General features: G+C 48.3%; 1 protein-coding gene across 3 annotated transcripts in view; it reads left to right on the forward strand.

The window, feature by feature from the left end:
- The window catches only part of LOC142419888 (acid-sensing ion channel 2), a 523,294-nt gene that overhangs the window by 463,332 nt on the left and 45,574 nt on the right, over positions 1-14,388 (forward strand). For all 3 annotated transcript variants that reach the window (XR_012778660.1, XR_012778661.1, XM_075523289.1), the window contains exon 2: positions 10,137-10,287. Coding sequence is in view for 1 of the 3 variants with exons in the window: in XM_075523289.1 (XP_075379404.1) it covers positions 10,137-10,287 (151 nt within the window). In the remaining 2 variants the exon portion in view is untranslated. The remainder of the gene's footprint in view (positions 1-10,136; positions 10,288-14,388) is intronic.

The following is a 14,388-nucleotide window of genomic DNA, read 5'->3' on the forward strand; positions in this document are numbered from 1 at the left end:
TGCAGTTGCATCCCTGGGTGAGTGTTTGTGGCTGAAACACGGGGCTGCCGCTGCCCCCCGCTGCGCTGGCTCTGTCCAGCTAAAAGTGGGGGAAAAGAGCAAAAAGATTTGACTTCCTATAGCGAGTCAACAGAGCAAGAAGGGCTATGGTTACTGACTCTCTTTTTGCAATAAATTCACTCTGAATTTCAAGCACAGGATTTTTTATACCTTGCTATAAACCAGTGGCTGCAGAGAGCTGTGCCTCTCGTCCCATGTGGTTTAAATGGATGGATCCGTCCTGGGGAAATAGATGCTTGTGTGCAACAAATCCTGCCCATCATCAGCCTTAGGCTTAAAACAAACTTTATCTCAGTTTACGTCTGTCTGTACCTATACACGTACCTCCATAGGTACTTCCCTCCCTGCTTTGTCTTTCTCCACCGATTGCAGGAGTTTTGGTAGCGGGGTTTGGGTCCACGTTTTACTGTAGAAGCCTGAATTTAAGTGGGATAAAATCCACTTTAGCTCTTGTTTTCATATTTTCCCTGCCGTAAGGGGACCATTTGTTTTGCAGCTCTCATTGGGAATAATTTAGTTCCAGCTGGGGATAGACCTGCCGACATCTTGCTCCAGGTAACACTGCTTCGTTCGTCGTATCTCCGGATGATGAAATACTGCATTACCATAACGCGTCCGCGTGGTAGGGAGCAGAGGGGGGAAGTATGATGGGATCAGATGCGCTCAGTCCCGGGAGCAAGCACGGAGATGGCTCTGGTCCACCGGTTGCCCCGTAAGCACAGCAGCCACCTCCTCTGAGCCGATGCTTGGAGGTTGTCTTGCTCTACGAGGTAGCGGTTGCATAGATGGTGTGTCGAAAAGTGATAGTGTTTTAGCTAATTAGAGGCCTGATTCAGCTCACTCCCATCTGTAGCGAACTCCCACTGTCTGCATTTGGTGCGGGATGGTATAAATATGGCTACGCTGTCTGCCCTCTGTGTAGCACCATAATTTCCGAGCACCTCGCAGGTGTGAATGCAGGTGTCCTCACATGCTCCCGCGGAGTCAGGCACCGCCGATATCCCTATTTTACCTATCCACGGGCTGCGTTTTCCCCACAGGAGGTGAGAAACATGACAGCCGCCTGTCCTGCCTGCTCCACGCACCCAAAGGGAGTCCTTGAGATGAGACTGACCACCACGCTGATGGGGCACGATGGGGCACGGCTGCGCATGCACGAGTGACGGGGAATTGCTTTGCGCGCATGAGCAATGGAGAAGAGCTTTGCTTGCTGGGATTTGCTGCACCGGAGAGCACTGGGGCGTTGCTGGGAGGTCTGTGTGCAGCCAACGGGTGCAAGAAGAAGGACACCATGCATACAGCCACCCCGACATTCGCTCTTCCAAATGACGTAGCCATCACAAGAAAGTCGAAAAGACTGCTTTGTGCTAACTTTTGAGCGTCTCTGACTAAAGCGCCTGGAAGTGCATTACGAATATGAGAAATATTTTTCTCAGTTGACTGTAGAGAGGACTTAAGGGCCTAAATGGTGGTGCTCTGAGTTATGGCTTGATTATATGCCGGTGAAAACCTGCAGTGCAAATCCCTTGGTGTGCAAAGGGCGTAAAACCATCACCTGCCCGTATGGCCGTGGCCATTCACGCTGGCCATGGTGGCCAGGCTGGTCCTGAGCTCCGCCCCAAGCCCTGTGCTGGGTGGGGACAGGCTTTGCTTTTTCTTGTGCCCCAAGTATTTCACTTCAGGCAGAAGTTGTAACACTCAGGGCTGTAAGTAGTAAAAGCCTCCCGGGGTTTTAAGCTTCGCTGGCTACAGAGAAATGCTGTTTTCAGTACGACGTTTAGTACTTACCTCCTCTGCGTAAGGACGAGGGAGCAGTTGCTGCTTTTCCTTCGGAAAAGGCATGAGATGAAGTTGTCTCACTGGGAGTGTTTGGAGCTGTTTGTCCTTTTCATGAGGCTGACACCTCCCTCCTGTGCCGGCTCTGCAGAAAGGCTGGGCTTTCTAGGCAGGGAATGGCCTAAAAAACTCCAGACATGACAACAATTTTATAGCGAGGAGCAAACGCTTCTGGCATTGGCCGGGGAGGAAACCTCATGCAGGTGCTCAGTATCTCAGGAGGGTTGTGGAGGGGCTGAAGGCCGTGGCTGAGGAGTCTCCAGCCAGTCTCACCCTGGGTGACCAGGACGGACCAGCTCGCGAGCATTTCCCCATCCCTCCTTTGGTTTTGGGGTGCTGCTTGATGGTTTTAATGGGAATTCTGAAGATGGTCAATCAGCATTTTCTGGAGAATTCATTTGGTACGTGATATCCTTCCTTAGCCGGAGGGGTTTGGGTTTGACGCTGACATTTCAAGTCCAGATGTTTTGTCCACCCTCTTTGCTAAGACTCCATAGCACCTGCATGAGTACCTTCATGTGGATGAGTGCTGGGGGGACCCGTGGGCTCCTGCGGCATGCTCTCGAGTTATTTTTGGCAGGGCCATGCAGCGATATTGCCGTTGTCATTCCCAGAGCTGCAGCTGCTGCTGGGCTGGAGACAGAGTTGTGCTGCCACTCCGTAGGGAGTTCAGCAAGGGTAATGAAGAACAATTCATTAAATGAATCAGTGGGGAGAGGTTAGGAAGACAGATTGTAATTATTATCCAAATGAATCCTGGCCTTCAAGCCGTATGCTGGCACCTGTTAAAAGGCTCCGGGGCTCCTACTGCCGGGATGCACAGAGCTTGTCCACGGATTGCTGCTGGTGGAGGGACAGCCTTGGTGGTCACGAAGGAGGAATGCAATACACCATCACCCGCCTTTCTCCTCTTCCCACACCATCTGCTGCTTCCTGAGGGCATCGTCCAGGTTGTTGTCTTGTCTGACCTCGTTCAACCTGAGTCTGGTGGTATCACGGTCCCAGCCTGGCGTGTCTCGGGCCATTGACCTCATTTCACCCTGGTGCAATGCATGGTTGTACGTGCCAAGTGGCCTCACACTTGTGCTAGGGCATTGATTTTCATAAGGTGAGAAACTTTTTGTTAAAAAACCCCACCCTCTCCCCCCCCAAATTCCCCAAAACTGGGCAAAGCGGCGGATGGCATTCTGCATTGGGTTACTGAAGGACTCATGGATGGTGTTCTGCAAACCAAGTCCTGGCAAATTACGAGATGTTCATGGGTTAATTTGTGTTCATGTGGGAGAGGAACCTTTGTGGGAGCATGCAGATATTGTTTCCTACGACTAATAAATTACAGTCTGGTGGAATAGAGCTCCTGTCGCATCGTTCTGCATCAGTTTGTTATGTGTGGAAGTAATTAGGGCTTGATGGGGATCAGAGAGAGGGTAGCAGTTTTCTTAGTTTATGGACCAACATAATTCTCAAATATTTGGAGCTTCACCATTATAGTTTATTCATTTGCTGCCAGAATATTAGTGCTATATTTCTTTTTAAATACCCACTCAACCAGTGCTAAATTGCAGTGATTGCTGTGGAGGTGATTTATGCCAGCTATAAGGACCCTCCATAAGTACTCACCGTTCAAACAAATGCTTGCACCAATATGCCATTACAGGGAGTGGCTGATTGCACAAATAAGAAGAAAATGGCAATATCTCTTAGTGAATTAAATGTGCTGGCCTGTCGTGCCTCTGTGTTAGTGCTGCTAGAGTTTAACTGTTCTTGAAGGGTACAATATAGGGGTATGAATTGTGACCCACTGGGCAACGTTTAATGCCATCCTATAAAATAAACAAATTAAAGAGAGAGTTGGTCCTGTCCAGTGGCAAAAACTGGTTTTGAAGGTGGAGATCAATGTATTAGGAGCGTGATGCGTTATGTAGCAGCTTGTTGGCAATGGCAGACTATTACGTTTGGGATGCTGGCCCCTGCTAGGTTGTACAAGAAATAACATTAATGCCAGCACAAGACTATCTTAGCCTCGGGCGGTACCCAGGACCTCAATAACTTCTTTTTAAAAAACAGCAGACTTGTATAAAACCAGAGCTGACATCCCTGCTGTTCCCATACAGTTGTGCGACAGCAGCGCCCAGAGGGGTGCGGGCAGACATCGAACTGATTTCAGCGAAGCCTCTCCCTGCCTTGCCTTGCAGCGTTGCTTGACAAGCCCCACTGGGATAGCTCAGTCTTGGAGGTCGAAAGGAAAACCCTGTCCTTGTAAACACATCTCTGACATCTTTTATGGCTCTGCTTTCCAGAGCTCCGTCCCCATTACTCTTCTCCGTTGCGAGATTAAACCTGACACCATGAAGGATGGATAATGTTTTGCTTGTCTGACATGCTCCTATGCCAGGTTTCCGATAATACAAAACAAACACGAATTAAAGAGAAATCCATGGCTACCCTTTGAGGGGGAGAAAATACCAAAGTATTTCATCTATATGCGTTTTCCCTCCTGGTTTATGTTGATGTTTGAAAGAGCCGTGCCTTGCCTTACGGTCCCTTGAGGCTGACCAACCAAGTCACCTTCTGAATATATGGATCTGTGAGTTTTTTGTATTCCCCCAGTGTTTTTGTAGGGCTGAGATAATCCTCTCCAACGAAGAGGGTGCCCTGGTTAGGCTTGCATCCCCCTCTGCGTGGGATAGGGACTTGATTCCTCCTTTCCTTCTGCACTTCAGTTTGGACGGGAGATGAAGTCCTTTCTGCCCGTTAGGTGTGAATTCCCTTCTTACCAAGCTGTCATTGCGGTCTTGTTCTCCTTTGGAAAGAGATCCTCTTGGGATTTGACGCTTCAGAAACCTGTTTATTGTAGGCATCCATTGCGATTTGCTCTTCGCAGCCATAATTTCATTTTAAATAACGTACCGCTACCTCCTGCCAGGGTGTGAGCAAATGGACCATCGTGATGCGCTTGCATGGAGCCAACCGGACCGTGCTGTTCCTCGCACCTCGAGTGAAATAATGACGTGGCTCGATGCCACCGTCGGCTCAGCAGGTGCCACGGGAGAGCTGGTAGCTATGGGGATTTATCGCTCTGCCAAAACCTCAGAAATGAAGTCTTCTTTCCTCCTAAACAGGATCTTTTTCCCATCATCTCATGTGCATTCCTGCCCAAACCCACCTCTGTTCTCCCCAGGCCCTTTCAGCTTCATGTTCCCCTTCTCCTGGACCTGTCTGGAAAGTCCCTTGGTTTTCGTTTTTGCTCTGTTGTCCACGATGCTGTTGGATGTGGCTTGATAGGCTACATGTCTCTGAACCTTTGTGTACCACAATTGTGGAGAAAATGATTGTGAAGGATGCTAATTTGCTCTTTTCAATGGTTAGTCCCTTAATCTGACAACTAATGTCTTGCCTTGTCAATAAGCTCTAGCCTGCGTCTTTGGATTTAGAAGAGTAATTTACAGACGTCAAATTACTTGCTTTTACCATCATTTTGCTCCGTACTGAAAGGATAATTTATCAGCAGATACGCTTGTCCTGTGTACGCTAGTTATAAACTGTGAAATACCTTTTTCTCCATTACTCTGGTCAGGCTTGCTTGCATTTCAAATATCAGTCTTTTTTGCCCTACTGGTTTGACACACAGCAGGATATACATTGGTGTCTCGGAGCTTTTGATGGTGGTGACTTCTGTTTTGTACATGGAGTCTGTTTGAGATGCCCATGCTCTGCTTTTTAATTTCACGGGATACACATTTTTCCCTTTACGTGCTGAAGAAGGGCTCCTTGTGTCACTCAAATGCTGTTGCGCAGGTTTTGAACATGTTTACCTTTGTACTTAAATGGGGATTTTCAGAGGAGCTGTCAAAAGTAACAAGTGATCCATCAAAGGAAAAAAAATTGGTATTTTTATAGACTGTTCTCAAGGTACATGTTTGTATTTTTGTTTCTGGCTTGTGCTGGACCTTCTTTTTATTGCAAGTTAAAACGTTACTAACAGCAAGGAGTGCTGTTTTCCCCTAAGACAAATAAACGGAGGTTAAATCATTCTGGTTTGCCTCGTGTTTACTGTCTCAGGTGTATCACGGCAGTTAGTATATACTGATGTTGCCCTTTCCAAACAGCTCTATCCTTTTATCCTGATGATCTCATAATGCTCTGAATCCTTCCCTGTTATCAGGGAGCCCAAAGAGCCTGAAACCAAGAGGATCCCCTGAAAAAGAGTTATATCTTCCCAAATAATCGTTCATGGCAAAGGTGAGAAGGTGAGGAACAGCACAGCCCCGTTTAATGTGAGTTGAAATGAATGCATATGGATTTTTGAACTTGGCAATGTCTTTTTAAGTGCTGTTATAAATACTCTTTTATAGCTTCTTAGGGAGAGATGGAAAACTTTGTGGTTGAGGCTCGAGAGAATGGTACTCGTCGTTGTCCCGTGCCGTAGTCTGCCGCCGCGGTTGGGTGTTGAGCACCGTGGCTAAGCCCTGCTGTTCACGGCTCGGCCGCGTGCAGGGAAGTTTTATATATGGGGATGCCATATATATATGGTATTTATGTATGGTTTGGTAGGAGACTGTCCATATAGGCACGCACTGCTCAGGGTTTCTCCCAGGAGAGGAGGTGGAAGGGTTTGGGGGAGAAGCTAGCTGGCAGTGGGGCATGGACATCCCATGGGAGCTGTGCCGTGGAGGAAAAACGAATCCTGCAGGGCTTTCTTTAATGCCTGCTGTCTCTCCGCAACTCCCTCCTAAGCGAGGCTGTTGGCCTCAAAGGCTTCATCACTGTGAAACGGCCGCTGGTGTTTTCAAGCTGAGGTTAAACACCATGTCCATGCTCAGAAAGGGGCTTGCTCCATGCAGCGTCGGTGGAGAGCAGGATGGATGGGATGTGTTTTCTGGGATGTGGAGAGGTTGTACGTAGAGGTGAAGCTGCTGTTATGTGTGGCATGTTGTATACAGTAGCATGGTGACTGCTGGGACTGTAGTGCAGGAGTTAGCAAGAGGTCTTCTAGGGGGCTTCTTCAGGGGCTTCTAGGGAGGTCTGTAGCTGCAGTGAGCAGGGTCACTTTCTTCCCTTCCTTTCCTTCTTCCTTTCCCTTTTTTTTTTTTTTTTTTTGCCTGTCTTGTTTGTTTGTTTGATGTATTTGTGACTCCTTTCTGCCTGGGAGCAGGGCTAAGCCCAGCAGAAGATTGCCTGAAGGCACCTCCGGTCACTGCTTGAGCATTAACGCTGCTCATGGCTCACGGCTGCCTTTCCCATAGGGTCCCTGCAAGCAACCTTGTCCTGCAGGGAAAGGCTCTCATTTCTTCCTCCTCAGTTTATTCTCTTTGATTTTCAGTTCTCTGTGCTTTCAGCCCTGGTGGTGCTCGCCCAGTGAGGGCTGCTGGAGGTGAGCAGTGGGAGCAGCGTGCAGCCAGCTCAGACCCCAAGTGGAGGCATCTACATGGGGTTCAGTTGGATCAGAAGTGTGCTTTGGGAGTGTGTCTCCCAGCTATCCCCACTTACCGTGCTTTGGTTTGCATTGAGGAGCCGCCTTGGAGCACTTGGGCTCAACTCCTTGTGGGTGAAACTTAGTGGAAAGATGTGCTCCAGCCCAAATGGGCACCCAGTGCATGAAACTGGGCTCGAGCTGGTCCAAAGGAATAAAAAGCCCTGAATCAAGTCTAGCATTTGGTCCTCCTCCCCAGCTGTTTTGCTCTATAGGTCTTCTCCTGGTCCATGCTGTTTGCTGCCGTATCCCTTGTTGGTCTTCTCTTGAGCACCGGTTCTTTGCTTAGCGACTAAGCCTGGTGGTGATCTTACCCCAAAATGTTCATGCTGTTTGCTAGCTCTGGGTTCTTCAGCAAAGGTGCCTGATGCCTTGTTAGGACAAGTGTTCATGTTGTCCATCATATGGCAGTCATGGCTCCAGTGTGGTATTTGGCTATACAAAGCCGTAAGGAACTGAGGTGAAAGGGTAGATACGCACCAGGAGCCTTAATGAGGATCTGTGCTTGCTGGTGGCCCTAAAGAGCAGCAGAAAATCACCGGGCTTCCTTGGACATGTTTCCTTGCAGAGTCCTAGGAGCGATGTAGATGATGCTGGCAACACCTGGATTTAAGCTGTGTCTCAGATAGTCCCCTGGCCTTGCCATCGCTCAGGAGCAGATGTGGGGCCGGGAAGCAGTTGCATTTCTTCCATACCTGGGTCAACACATCCCAGGTTGTGTATGACTGGACAGGTTTCCCATCTTCTCCTGCTGTGCAAGAGAAACATCTGCCGAGGCCATGGCAGATGAGCTCTTGGCCACGGCCAGCAGCCTTTCATGGGCTTTGATGGTTGCTTGCTGAGGGTGGAGCAGAGGGGATGGAGGAACATCCCTTCCTTTTCAAGTCCCCATTTGATTTCTTTTTCTGGGATCGGGGTCCCAGCCATGCAGCTGAAGTGAGCCTCGGGCCCCTGTCACTTTAGATCTTGCTTGTTGGATAAACGTGCCCTAACTGGAGGTTTTACACTTAAAATTTTACAGCTAAAAAGGGCCGTATAAAAAGCCCCATAAAATTGCCTGGATTTATTTGGCTAAAGACTGCACTGGGTACATCAGCATCTAAATTGTTATTCAGCATTTACGTTGTGCTGTTGCTCTCAATATAAGCTTGCTTGTCCCGTGATTTTCACTAATGCAAGTTTTCTTCTTGCTGTATTTTAAACTATCCTAATTAGATATTTTTGACTTCTGCCTTCAAAGCCTATCTGGGAAAACCCATCTATGGGCATGGCTGCTAACACAGGCTTACACAGGCTGTTGTTCAGCTTATCTTTCCAGCCTGAATGGTTTAATAGGTCAGTCAAGTATTAAAATGGGAATTTCACTTGGATATAAAATCTTTTATAAAGGGCATATTTTTTTCCCTGCAAATGCTTCATATTCTCTGCATCCCTTTTGCTCCAATTGGAGGTTTTTAACTTGCATATGATTTCATATTTCTCTTTTTTCACCTGCTTCCCTGATGCTGTGATTATAAGGCATATGTCAATATTTGAGGGGAATAAATTGCTGATGACTCCAGCTTCTGTTTAGTTTTATGAATCATTTTGGGGTCGTGTGATCTCAGCAACTGCGTTAGCGACTTTGATTTCTGATGGGACTGCAGCCAGCGTGCCGCTTGGTGTTGGGCTCCCTTCATTCTGAATATTCATTACCGGTGTTTGCCAGTTGCTTACTGATGCAAAACCTGGACTTTCCAGAGCCGTGAAGCAGCAGAGTGACTCAAAGATGACTTATGCTCCCTGTTTCACGCTGGTGCTTGTCAGGAGTCACCACATGCGATGGTTAGGGGATTTCTAAATGGCTCTGAGACATTTTATCCTCTTTTAGTATAGGAGGAAGTTCTGCACATCTGCACGTCCCCTGGTCTGTCAGTGCAAGGCATAGGAGGGACTTGTTGTGGTTTAATCTTTGGTTTTCCATACGTTCTCCCAGTTCAGGGGAAGGCTGAGCACAGGGCTTGTCAATGCCTGAGACCATCAATGCCACTGCAATCAAATAAGTCACATCTCTGCTGCCCCACCAAGAGCTGCCCCACGTGGAAACCCATGTCCACGCCACTTGGAAACCCATGTCCACCTCACGTGGAAACCCATGTCCACGCCACTTGGAAACCCATGTCCACCTCACGTGGAAACCCATGTCCACCTCACGTGGAAACCCATGTCCACACCACGTGGAAACCCATGTCCACCCCACTTGGAAACCCACGTCCACCCCACTTTGCAGAGCTGCTGGTGGCTTGGCAGCCCCCACCTGGGCTTTGCCCAGAGTTTCTTTCAAGAGATGGGCCAAAATGAGACTAAAGAAGGAGCAAAAGCAATGGAGGAAATCTTTCCTCATTTGCCCAGGTGTTTGTAACTCTTATTATTTGCCAAGACTGAGGTGCCTCACACGAAACCGAGGAATTGTATTATATTTTAGTACAAGCTCAAACACAGCGTGTACTTGTGTTTCTCGGAGACTTAACATGATATGACTCTGGCGAGCTGCTGAAGACATTTGTTCGCTGCTGTAAAACAGCTTTCCCTGCCTCTCTTCCATCTTTTATTTTCTGTAAGGAGAACACAATACGCTAAATGATTAAACTGGATTAGATTTATCTGCAGACATTTCCCTTCGAGCTGCGGCATGTGGCCGTTTCTCATCCCTCTGCCTGCGTTCGGGTGGGAAGAGGCATTGATTATATGGGAAATATTATATTATTTCTCTCTTCTCTCCTCGCAGGTGTTTACAAAATATGGGAAATGCTACATGTTTAACTCAGGAGAAGAAGGACGGCCTCTTCTTACCACGGTTAAGGGTGGGACAGGCAATGGACTGGAAATCATGCTAGACATACAGCAGGATGAATATTTGCCAATATGGGGAGAAACAGGTAAGACCTTTTTCCTCCTGCAAACGTGCATGTACTGGTGATTTTTTTGGGAAGACCATCCCATCCCATCCCATCCCATCCCATCCCATCCCATCCTATCCTCCCCAGCCAATGTCTAAACTTAATAGCTCTTGAAAGCAAGAGGAGCCCAGTCTGTACAGAAACGAGTTGCTTTTCTTCTCGGTGTCCGCGGCTGCCAGTTGGGACCAGCATTTCTATAGTTCAGCTCATCAGTGAGTTCTGGACTTGGGTGTCTCGGCACCAAAGTTTGGGATGCCAAACAGGAGTGTCATCGCCTGTCCTGGGACAAGGGTGGGCACTTGGGGGTGACAAGAGGTGTGGTGTCTCCTTCAGATGCTCCAGCACGTCCCTCTTCCCTAGAAAGGCATTTTTGGGAGGCCATGTTCAAGGTGGACCTCCAGCTGCTGTGTTTTCCTCCTCCTTCAAATTTGGGGGTATTTGTTGCGCTAATCGTTGTCTTTGCGTGGGTTAGTGCTGCCTGGGTGGACCGAGGGCTCGGCTCATTGCACTCGAAGCATTTGGGATGGATGGCATCTGTCCCCTGACAAACCCAGCTGGGTCGGGCATCTTCTGAAGAGCCAGTGCACTGCAGCCCCCTACTCCTGGCACAGAGAAGGGCAGAAGGTGCTGACCAGAAAGGCTGGGGCTCTGTGCTGCCTGGCAGGTCTCATGGGTTGGGACGGCAGCACTCGGAGGGGACGTGGAAATGCTGCCTCCTGCAAGGGCAGCTCAGCCGCTCCCGTCATCCCGACCGAGCTCCATGGTGGAAGCTGCTGGCAACGCTGGTGCCAGTTTCTTTAATGAACGCTGCCCCAAAAAGAGCGGGTAGGAGGCTGGGCTGTGCAAGAGGGGTGGCATGGGCAGGGGACAGCATGGGGAATGACATGTGCCACCAAAGCCAGCCATTTAGAGCAAGCCTTATCAGTTCTTCAGCAGTGGTGGCTGCAATTTTCATGAACCCACGTTGACATTTTAAACAAAACATCCGAACAAGTGTTGGAAAAATTGCCAGCCTCTCTGTTTCTCTGGCAGTTGCAAGGCAGAGCATTGTGGTTGGAGTTTTTCAGGATGAGGTTGTGTTTATTTTTGGGTATCAGGAAAGGGAGAGGAGCAAATACCACTTAAGGTTTTGTGTCGCCGTCGCTCCGTCATCCTGTGCAAATGAGCCCCTTCGAGCACCTTTCAAACATCTGCTCAATAGCAAAGAGGAGAGTTGGTTGAATTCATTCAAAACTTAAATTTTATTTGTGTAGTGTTTGATTCTTACGATTTAAACAGATTCCCACGGTGCCATCAATCATTTAAAATTGCACAGGCTTTTATATCAAGAGCTTTGCCTTCCAGTTTTTATCTCGTACTCAAAGTCAGCCTGATCTGGCCCAGGTGAGGGGGAGGAGGCGGTGATCTGAAATAATAATTTCTGACTTGTTGCATTTGTTTGAAGTCTTGTCCTTTTAAAGGCAAAACAGGTTCGCAATACAGAGTGGGCAGATGAAGTGCATCTTCTACCTCTGATGCTTTATCGCTTACAGACTGCCTTGGGGAGCCCGTGGGGGCAGGAAATCACCGCATTGATGGCTTGGAGATATAGCAGGCTTGGACAACCCCACCGCAAACTCTGTATGTTCACCTTCGTTGGGTTTTGGACCCCTCTGAGGTTCCCCATGGAGACGCAGACCTTGTGTCACACCGGTCTCACTTTAGGCTTGCTTTTTGGAGCTGCCTTTTGGAGAATCTTCAGGAGGAACCCATCCAGAAATGCGCTGCCTTTAGAGCTGCGCTTTTCTATCGCTGCGATGCTGGGAAAGGTGGATCAGTCTCGGCTGGGTAAACCAGACTCTCATTACACAGGAGGCAAAAAAAAAACCAACAGAAAGCAGCAAGTGGAGAAATCAGTTGGGCGGACAAAAGATGAGGGAGGAGGATCAACCAGGTCTTGTTCTTGCCGTCTGGCAGGGAAGCTGGGCAGGAGAGGCTGTGGCAGTGGGGAGGAGGTTTCCAGTCTGGTACCTCCACATCTGTGAGCATCACTGTCATCCAGAGGTTAGGTGGGATGGCAGTTTCTGCTCTGGTCACTCTCTTCAGACAACTTTCAAGCCCTGCGTGTGGCAAGGGTGCTTGAAACCTGGCTATGGCTGTGGACTTGAAACCTGAGGGGGGAAAAAACAACTCCAAGTGCTTTATTTTTTTTATTTTTTTTTTAATCTTGTGGCTTTTAGAGTCTTTTGAGTCTAGACTTGACTTTTGACCACATGTGGAAGGGAGCAATGTACGCCTTCGATTTTCGAGATGCCCCTGATGATGTCCTGCCCCCCCATGACCTCACCACTGCTACTGTCACGTGTATTTAACTTAAATTTGTACTCAGCTAAAGATTAGAGGCATAGGGAGGGATTCTCCCATCCCTAGAACTGGGTTGATATTATGGGGCTGGATTGCGCTGGGATACTTACTAAGATCTCTATCGGACTGTGAAATGCTGTAAGATTCAAGGCAAAACTATTTAAATAGGGCTCTTGATTTGGTTAAATGGTGTAGGAGAGGCTCCTGGACTCGTTGCAAGCAAATTTGGCCATGTTCTTACAGGTCCAGGTAGAACTGGTATTTGACTTGGAAGCTCATAAAACATTAATCTTTGCCTTTCAACAAGAGACTTTTTCATCCTCTACATCCATACAGCGCCTTGTACAAGCTGTCTTCAATCTTCATTGAGCTCTCTGGACACTATCAGAATAAAAATATTAACTATAGTGGTTAATAGTTGCTGTTCCCATGGAAACACTTAACTCAGCTCTTAGTAGGTAAGGGAAGGAGTTGATGATTTCCAAATATTTGCGTAATAATGTAAATGTGTTTGGCATTAAATCTCCTCAGCTGCTACCACTGGGACTGCACAAACTTGGCTCTCCAATGAAAACCTTTGTCGAGGGCACGCAGCTCTTAGTAGTGAGCTTCAGCCCTTGCTATGGAGAGGGATGGGGGCGGACATGGGGTGAGAACTTCGTGTTGCAGCACCAAAGCCACGTGTAGGCACGGGGAGGTCCAGCCATGGGGATACCTCCAGGATGGAAGGAGTTGAGTTTTTTCTTCCCAAGGAGTTCATATCTCCATTATAACCTCAGCTGTTCCGTTCTCTCCGTATCTTTAACCCTTTAGACACTTCTACAGACTGGTTTTGCTGCTCCATTTTCCCAGTAGCCATCCTGTGCCCAGCAGCTGCTCTTTAGTTGCCTCTTAGGCAATGGTTTTGTGTGATTGAGTTACTTGACCTTTTTTCTCCAGTTTCCAACTTCCGCAGCGTCCCTCAAACATGGCTGCTCAAACCATTTCCTTTCCCAGCTGGTTGTCCCATGTTAATCCAAGTTTTCCCAGAGCTATCCGGAGCTGTCCCCACCGAGCTGCTGTCTCAGATACGGTGTTTGCACCCCATTAGGGCTTCACAGATGCTGAAGGTGGACCCACCTCCATCACCACAGAGAGCTCTTCACAGGGAAAAAGAACGCATTGCTCTGGCCCATCGTGGTGGCCTTGGCTCATGTTTCCTGCAGGGGTCTGCCCCATGGAAAACAGCCACCCAAAGAACCCTCCAGGCCCCAAATCGGTGCCTCTCCATCCCAGCCATGGCCGGGACACCCCGTGGGACCTTTCCTCCTCCACCCTGGGACCCGCAGACCCTCGTTGGCACAGGCCAGTTGTGGTTCTGTGGGATGCAGGGCTGATTTTTATCAATGCCAAGTTCAAACGGTGGCATCCTATTCTGTATGTAGTCCTGTAGCTACTTTGCTTTTTGCTCCAGATTTGGAGATGCCATAAAACCACGTTCTCCTTCACAGCCCCGCATGAAAATAGTTGGTGCGTGGACTCAAAAATTCTCATTTTGCTACTGGCTGCCTGCCTCAGGATCTCTGCTTTCTTTTTTAAACTGTTCTTTGCAATTCAAATAAGAAGCAAAGAAGGAAAATACTGGTTCGTAACTTGGGACAGGGCTGCTCCAGGAGCTGCTGTGACCATCTCACACTGGGATATGCTTTGTAATACAAAAAGTGATTTAATTTTTACTGACTAGGCAAACAAAGTGAA

This window comes from Mycteria americana, chromosome 22, assembly GCF_035582795.1.
Source record: "Mycteria americana isolate JAX WOST 10 ecotype Jacksonville Zoo and Gardens chromosome 22, USCA_MyAme_1.0, whole genome shotgun sequence".
NCBI lineage: Eukaryota > Metazoa > Chordata > Aves > Ciconiiformes > Ciconiidae > Mycteria > Mycteria americana.